This window comes from Austrofundulus limnaeus, unplaced genomic scaffold (assembly GCF_001266775.1).
Source record: "Austrofundulus limnaeus strain Quisiro unplaced genomic scaffold, Austrofundulus_limnaeus-1.0 Scaffold315, whole genome shotgun sequence".
Classification (NCBI taxonomy): domain Eukaryota; kingdom Metazoa; phylum Chordata; class Actinopteri; order Cyprinodontiformes; family Rivulidae; genus Austrofundulus; species Austrofundulus limnaeus.
Window position 1 is genome coordinate 90,777 of NW_013952717.1, and position 8,859 is coordinate 99,635.

The following is an 8,859-nucleotide window of genomic DNA, read 5'->3' on the forward strand; positions in this document are numbered from 1 at the left end:
AACTTGCATACATACTATATATACAAACTTGCATACATACAGTATATACAAACTTGCATACATACAGTATGTACAAACTTGCATACATATGTACAAACTTGCACACATACAGTATATACAAACTTGCATACATATGTACAAACTTGCACACATACAGTATATACAAACTTGCATACATATGTACAAACTTGCATACATATGTACAAACTTGCATACATACGTACAAACTTGCATACATACAGTATGTACAAACTTGCATACATACAGTATATACAAACTTGCATACATACAGTATATACAAACTTGCATACATACAGTATATACAAACTNTACAAACTTGCATACATACAGTATATACAAACTTGCATACATACAGTATATACAAACTTGCATACATACAGTATATACAAACTGGCATACCTACACACAAACTGGCATTCCTACATACAAACAAACTTACAGTATATACAAACTTGTATACATACAGTATATACAAAATTGCATACCTACATACAAACTTACTTACATGTATAACTTGCATACACATATACAAAACTGCATACATACAAACTTGCATACATACATACCAATTTGCATACATACAGTATATACAAACTTGCATACATACAGTACATGCAAATTTGCATACACATTTACAAACCTGCACACATACCGTATATACAAACCTGCACACATACAAACTTGCATACATACATAAACCTGCATACATATATACAAACTTGCACAGATACTGTACATACAAACTTGCATACCTACATACATACAAATCTAAATACATAAAGCATACTTTTTATCTGCATTTGAAACCGAACACAAGAAGTCCACCACATACCTGTCAACATCTGCAGACAGCAATGAGGAAAACCTTCATGTTCATGAACAAATGTAGACTGAAGCAGCTCTACGGGGTTCCAGGGGTAAACTGAATATTTCATTTAAAAAATCTACTCAAACCAAACAATCAGGCTGAGAAATTCACAGACAAGTTACATTTATACACCTGAGTAACCAGTGATAATATTACAGGCTAAATGTATTATACTGTACTCATCTTCTATTTGTGGCGCCCCGTAGATAAGCGGTGCCATTAGCATTTGCCTACACTGCCTTCGGCCCTGTTGGCAAATCCTTTAGGAAACCTTTAGAAAAAGGGCTAATTTTCTGTTCTCACTGAAACTTGAGTGTTTGCGACCAATCAGCAGAGTTTTTAAATCAGAATGTTTTTCTGTGCACAGCTTGCAAAACCATATTCTAGACTGTCCACATCATTTCATCGTCCTCTTCCTTGCCTCGGCCTGATTTGAACCTAATGTATTGGATTCTTGGAAAMCATCCCTCCGTTTTCTGCAGAATGTTGTTGTCCTGGTTGTTTTCTCTGTAAACTCAGATACATTTTCATCAAAGACTAAAGTAGTTTGAATGAATTTAAATGGTAACCACCTCCCGGTAAGGCTGATTTGGCCTTTTAAGCCCTGAGGGGGGAAAAGCTGCTTTCCCTACATCACAACACAAAAGGCCATCTGTTTTAAGAGGAAGGTGAACGCACAATAAATGAGCAACACAGTGGTGCACAACACAACAATGAACGTTGGATAAAATGATTTCAATATGCGAGTGACTCAAAGCCCAGACTTAATCCTGCAGTTCAGACAAAAAGAACAAAATAAAACCAGTTTCAGGTCAAGTAAAGCAGAGCAGAGGTCTTTCAGTTCCTTCTGTTTTTCTTCCCGGCTGCAGAGCAGAGATCAGCTCGGGCCCTTTGGCACTTCAAAAGAACAAGACATCCCCACCCATACCGCCGTGTCGTGTTGCGTCGCGTGAGTGCACACATGAAGAGTGGGAGGAGAGAAACAGTTACTCACAACTCACAAAGGCTGCACAGAGAAACTGTTTAGTGTAGGGTCTATTTCACATGACATCAATCAGTAGAAGAAACTGCTTTAAATCTCAAGCACCATTTGCTTTCCTTAAAGTCCCCCATCATTTCATAAAGAACCGCGTGATAAATCCACCATTCTGATTTATTTAGGGGTGAATTCTGGATTACAGAGTCAGAGGTTGCACCGTGATGACTGCATGACTTTCCTGCAGCTCTCTGAGGTCAGTGTCACAGAGGTGAAGCAGATAAAATATCTTGTGCAAAGACAGCAGCTAAATGAGAGCGACTGAGTGCGTTTCACAGTTAAAGTTCAGCGCTGATAGTCTCGTAGTGCTGCAGAGCGTCAGGCAATCAGGACACCTTGATGCTTCGACGTCCTTTCACTGGTYCTTTCCTCGCTCCCTTTAGAACCAGGTAAACATCAAGCTGCATGTCGGATCTGTTCAGTTTGAAAATCTGCGTGTCTGCCAAATTTACGGTATTTTCGCACAAAAATTTACCTTGAATATTTACAAAAAAGCATGCAAGTGAAAAGCAGTTGTGATAAAGCATAACAGTTTATAATCATTTAAAGCAACTAAATTTTACTTTAAACATGAAAACAGTGATCATTTATTAAGAACATTTGCACTAAATATGTCCTTTTTAACTTTGACAGAATAATTAATCCATAAAATCCTGGATAGTAATGTAATCCAACTTCTCTGAACTTATTAATAATTCTCAATGCCAAATCTAGACATTTTTTGTTTCATGACGTCAACGTGAGAAGAACAAGAATGTTTTCTATTGAATCTTTTCTACAAGCGTGATGAAAGATAACATTTTTCCAGACTTAAGAATTCCTCTGATCATTCCTTTAAATGCAACAAAACCTTCAAATGTAAGAAGATGATAAAAGTTTGTCCTTTAAAATCACTTTCAGTGGCATTTAAATTACAAAGATGGCATTTTCATCCAATTTCATTTGCCCCAGGGACACCTTAAAGCCATCTCATTACTGCACTACCCTGGACTAGACTGACAAGCTTTTGGATGAACCTCCAATACATAGTCCCCACAAGACCGGACCAGATGATAGTCAAACCAGAAGCGATAGGAAGGCTTTGTTTTTCAGCTTTTTATTTTATTTTTGTGAGCTACGGCTTTGTCAAAGGCTGGCTCACATTACAGAGACACAAGAGATAGTTTTAGGGATGTCCCAAACAGATACTCTGTATCGATATCGGTGGCAGATATGGACATTTTTTGAATATCGGGTAGAATCTGATTTACTCATGTGATCGGGCTGATCCAGTTTCCGCGACAGTTTTCAGCATCATCATGCCGCCGTTAAGAAGTCAAGACGCACACAAGTATGCAACCATGTCCACAGTGTGGGAACACTTTTCAMKGGAAAACAATGATGAAACTGCGTCTTGCAAAATCTGCAAACTGGTTGTTTCTAGTGGTTGGAACAGCAGGGCTCGCTTTAATACTACCAACCTTGTCACTTGGAAAGAAGTAAGGCTATCGGATCGGTATCGGAAAGACTAATCATTAAAAAAATTGGATTGTATCGGGAGCCAAAAAAAATCTGGATTGGGACTTCCCTAGATAGTTTGGCATTAAAAAACCATGAAGGAAAGATTTGCTGCTATTGGGAAACAAGGAGGATAAAGGCTATGCAGAGTTGAACTCATCGTCACACACATGGACATGTAAATTAATTCATTCACAAAAACAAGTGTCGACACTATGGATAAACTACGATCCTCAAAGTCTTTGGACTCTTTCAACCAAAGCAAACCTGTCTGATCACAGACAGGTAAAGAGCTGTTTTACCCATGAATTAAGAAATATTTATTTTAGATGTAATACGTTGGTCTTTATTTCTAGTCTCAATGAATTTAAATAAAACTTGTATTTGGTAATCCCTTGGCGTTCAGTTTGAATCTCCATTCTGACTGATTGACAGACTGTCAGGATCAGTTTTATTTTTAGAAACATTTGAAACTGTCCTTACTTTTAAAAAGTGACGGGAGCAAATCTGTGAAAGGTTAGACGACGTGTTCCCTGTGTTTATTAGTCGGCCACGCTCGATGCTCAGTTTGCTGTCTTTAATCCTGGAAATATAAATTTACCATAATGACTTATCACTGTTTTTATACCCAGTTAATAACCTCTACAGTATATTATATGTCATTGGGAAAGCTGGGTTTTTTACTACCAAAATGTCTCCGGCAGTCCCGATGTAGGATGTGTGACGTCATGTGGGAACTACCTATTCAGGAAGAAACGAGGCAGATAAGGCTGAAGAACAACATTGATGCTTTTGAATCCAATCAGTTTGCCCGGCCACCGAACAAAAACAAAAAACGAGGGAGAATGGCGGCTATGTGGAAGACGTGTGGCCAGTCTGACTGCACGTTAACGAACAACCACAGCAAACATGACAGGAATTAAAACAGAAAATGAAAATCAGAACAAATGACCTGGATAGTTTCTGAATCCCTGAAAGCTTCGAGGTGATTTCAAAGTGAGTCAGAGTAATGAAGCAGCGTGGTACTGACTAAATCCTGGAAAAGATGATGAGCAACAACAGAAATGCGTGACCTTTCCCAACGGCTATTTATGAAAACCCCCACCAACAAGCATTACTGTTTGTTTGGCCCATTCAGCTGAAGCCAGGAACATTTCTGCCTTCRTTTCTTGTTATTCCATCAGATCCTCCACTGGAACATGGGAGAAGGTTTTCCCAGAACAAAACGTGGATCGTTTCAAACAGAAAATACAAATATGAACAGGACCTGCGAGACAGGAAGCTGTTTCTATGAGGGCATTGTTCCGATGAAACAAGAGGTCTTCAGACAAAGAAAAACTTATCAACCTGAAAAGAATCGTGTTGTTTTAAAAGAAGACAACTAACTTTGTATTTAACTACTTAAATCTTTAATTTAAACAAACAATCTAACGTAAACCGGAGTTTTCTCAATTCACAGGAACATAAACTGCAGTAATCCATGAGATTAATGAGATCAAAAAGCAATACACCTCAGCTGTTCATTATGCTTTCAAAACATGGAAACATTTGGAAAGATTGACCTCTAAGCTAAGCAGGAAAATCCCAGTGAGGATCATCTGATCCTTCAGTTCGTCAGAGTCAGACGTTAAACTGTACGTGTGCCCAAAGGAAACACATGGGATTTTCAGTGATTTTAGCCCAATATAGCGATAGGTATCGTGGCCAATTCCCTAAATTAATTCAAATCACAAGGTTCTGAATCAATTCATCACAATTCGATTCGATTCAATTCGTTTCAATCTGCTCTAAAATAATGGTTCAACTGTGTTGCAAAATACACATCCACCATAAACAACAGGTTTTAGGGTCAAACTTGTAAACTGGACAATTTAATCTTGAAACAAAACTCAAGATTCAAAGTTTTTAAATTAAAAAGATCCATACATACGGCAAGTCAGGAGTGACACAAAACATAGAAACGCACCTCAGCTTCATCACACATCTCAAGTATGGGATACATCTTGTGCCAGCAGGAATTGAATTTGAATTGCTCAGATTGAATCTGAATGTGCAGAATTTGAAATTTAATGCAGTCAAACTGAACTTTTAATAAACCAAAACACAGTTTCAAAGCTAATTAATTCAGATACAAAACTTTAAATTCAGTTTCAATTTAGTGAAATTTATTTTCAAACCAATGCATTTAATTTCTAATTACGCACATTCAGATTCAATCTGAGCAATTCAAATTCAGTTCTTAATGGCACAAGATTTATCCCATACTCAAGCCCTGTGGATCGATTTTCCCCAATTTAAGTGACGTCTATGTTTTTAGCCAGTCCTAGCCCAGTAGTTATGAAGTTTTGTGCTTCCAGCCTAAAGTAGATCAATAACATGACTCCATCCTCCACGTGATTCTCAGCAGGTTCTGCTGAGTGTTTACACTGAGTGCATACYTGCATTTCAGGTTTGCATGTCAACATGTCTGGAAAACTACTGAAGTCTTTCAAACTGCATCATTTGATAGAATAACCTGTTTTATGTTTGATTTCATTCTCTACAATAAGTAGCTTTAATCTCTACAAACACAAAGGTTTATATAATTTTAATAAAAAATAAAGCGTTTTTTATAGCCTGAAAGTAAAGCTTGTTATCTGTAGCAGCTCAGCTGGGAGGATAACCAAAGTGTGACACATTATTGAMTTATTAAGTGGTGATAAAATAATTMKAATAAAAGAAATGTCCTAACGCAGGAGGACTCACCCACGGTGGCAGCTCAGCWGTCGGCATAATTTGCTTTACGGCTCTATCCTCGTGCTCCAGGTACGCCAAGGCCTGGTTTATCCTGTAGTCYTTATTGCTGTAGTTCTTCCTCCAGTAAAACAGGAGGGCCAGTCCAATCAGAACCCAGCTAAAGCTGAACTCAAAGTACCCCATCACGTAGACCGGGAATATGATGGCGAAGGTTTTGGCGAACTTAATCCACATCTGAGTGACGTCCGTCAGAGAGGACTGCTGCTCCTCGGCCAGCTCTTCTGGGGACACGGCAGGGTCTGACGGCGACGGCGGCGGCGGCGGCGCCGGGCTGCTGCTGCTGCTGGGGGGTCGGATCTGTCCATTCGCCCTCACACCTGGCCCCGCCGAACCGTCCATCGCGTTACTCATTTCCTCTCTGGAAAGGCAGAGATTTAATGTCAGGAGCAAACAAAGCAACAACCTCTGACTCTGCAGCACTTTGCAGGAGAAGTGAAATTTTAAATATTTATAATCACAAGTGTTTATGATTGCACCAACAAAAAACAAGTTTCAAATATCTATACATCTTTAACGTGCCTGTGACGTGCACATCCTCAGGAAAATATCTTTTTATTTAAGAAACTTGGCATGAAACACATGATTTTACCCATTTGGTCACAAAAACAGCAGGTTTTATTTTGAAATGGGCTCATTTAAAGTCAAACAGGAAGTGACATCAAAGGGGAACTCCTTGTTTACTGAAACATCGTTTTAACTCTGACCCTTCATCTCTGATAGAGGCTCAAAATAATCTAAAGAAACATCCGATTCTTCTGTACAGCCTGTCGTTAGCCGTTGTAGCAATGCTTTGTTTACAAGAAGACATTCCCCTTTGACATCACTTCCTGTTTCTCTACATGCAAATATCTCAACAACTGTTTATCTCAGCGGCATGAAATATATTTTGAATTAAGTTATTAATGTTATCTTTCCAAAAATGCATTTATATTAAAATAAACATTTGATGTTATGGGCACTTTAAAATGTACGTGACTGTCTTTAAATGTTAAATCCACCTCCTGAACTTTAAGTAGTTTTAGACATTACCAACTTAAATTTTACTAGTACAATTATAATTTCTCATAATCTGAATGTAAATATCTTTCACTTCAAGTCTGTCAAGTAATATAATGTTGTTGACAGGAGTGTGATTTGATCCTATAATAAAACAGCTTGCCGTACGTCATGCCGACTCAAACAGGAAGTGTTGAGAACACACGTGACACAGGTTGAGAGGGCGTGTGTGTGTGTGTGTGTGTGTGTGTGTGTGTGTGTGTGTGTGTGTGTAATCGCATTGTTTGCCCAACGTGTTCAACGCCATGACACAAAGCCTTCACCATACCATCAGTGACACTTCAAGATGTCAACATAAGTGACTCACATGTGTTTGCTGCACACTACTTATTTTTATCAGGGTTCACCTACATATTCCTGTGGTGACAGCCACACGGAGGAGAGAAAAGCTCATCCTGTGCAAAAAAATAAAATTAAATTAATGCAACCAAAAGTGGTACCACTTCTTAATTAGGGCTCCTGTATAAAAATTTTAATAATGCTGTAAATATTTGTTATTCATTGGTTTGTAAATGTTTTATAAAAGATTAACAAACATTTATAAAACTATCTATCCCTAAATTTGCTAAAAAGCATTGATTTTACTTCTAATAATGATAAAACACAAAATTATTTCTCAAATTTTTCAATTTATTTCAAAAATTTTAACCAGTAAAACAAGGATATTTTAACAAAAAGCAGAATGCAAAATCTGTTAAAGCCTCATACTGTATTTTATTTGTTTGTTTGTTTGTATTTTATGTTATGCAGTTGGAAAGCCAAGCTGACATTTTTGTAGTGATTTTGTCACTAAATCTTTACACAAATAAATAAATAAAATTAAGTTTTGAATCTGAAGTTAAGCTATAAATTCAGGTTAAAGTTTACACCGTGAAGCATGTTCTTTGTAATATAATATTTTCATTTTGAGAAGCGTCTGACTGCATTCTTTTATCATTACTCACTGCAACTAAGGATGGCGAGTATTTACGACAAGAAAGTTGACATTTCAATCACAAGTGTGTACTTTTCTTTAGTTATTTTCCCTCCGAATATAAAATCTCGAAGGTTTTAATCTAAAACAACCACAAAATCTTACTTTTTATGCGTGTAAAGCCACTTTTTAAGAGGACGCCGTTTAACTGACGCATATTTTGAACGGAGTCCGCCGTGACGACACAGAGTGACACGTAGGTACTTTTCAGCAGAAACGCAAACGCATAAAAATAAAAAAAAAACTAGTTGTTCCTCGAGCAAAGAAAGCGACACACTCACCGGTGTCCCGCTGAGGCATTCGCTGTCCTCTGAAAAATAAAATAAAATTTACTCCAGCCGCTGTTTCCACTGCATGCCGACCTGGTAAACTCTAGGAGCCCTCAGTCAGTTCATCCTCCCGTCTGTGAAGGAGACCCGTCCGTCTGCAGGAAGCTGTCATGGCTGGAAGGAGGTCACTCCTCCCCGGCAGGGAAGGAGCTTCAAACCCGGAGATCGATGGTGGACACGCGCGCCCTCTGGTGGCGACAGTAAATAACTACAACATAAAATTAAATTAAATTAAATTAAATTAAATTAAATTAAATTAAATTAAATTAAATTAAATTAAATT

General features: G+C 37.9%; 1 protein-coding gene across 4 annotated transcripts in view; it reads right to left on the minus strand.

Annotated features, from left to right (window-relative positions):
- Positions 1-8,694, minus strand: part of esyt2a (extended synaptotagmin-like protein 2a) — a 45,441-nt gene extending 36,747 nt beyond the window's left edge. For 2 of the 4 annotated variants that reach the window (XM_014022039.1, XM_014022038.1), the window contains exons 1-2: positions 8,529-8,693; positions 6,168-6,576 (exon numbers count right to left, since the gene is read on the minus strand). In XM_014022039.1, coding sequence (XP_013877493.1) covers positions 6,168-6,569 — 402 coding nt within the window. In that variant the 5' untranslated portion in view covers positions 6,570-6,576; positions 8,529-8,693. Of the gene's footprint in view, positions 1-6,167; positions 6,577-7,625; positions 7,669-8,528 lie in introns of those variants that run through there. The other 2 variants (XM_014022036.1, XM_014022037.1) reach the window with 2 other exon arrangements.
- Positions 8,695-8,859: the final 165 nt, after the last annotated feature.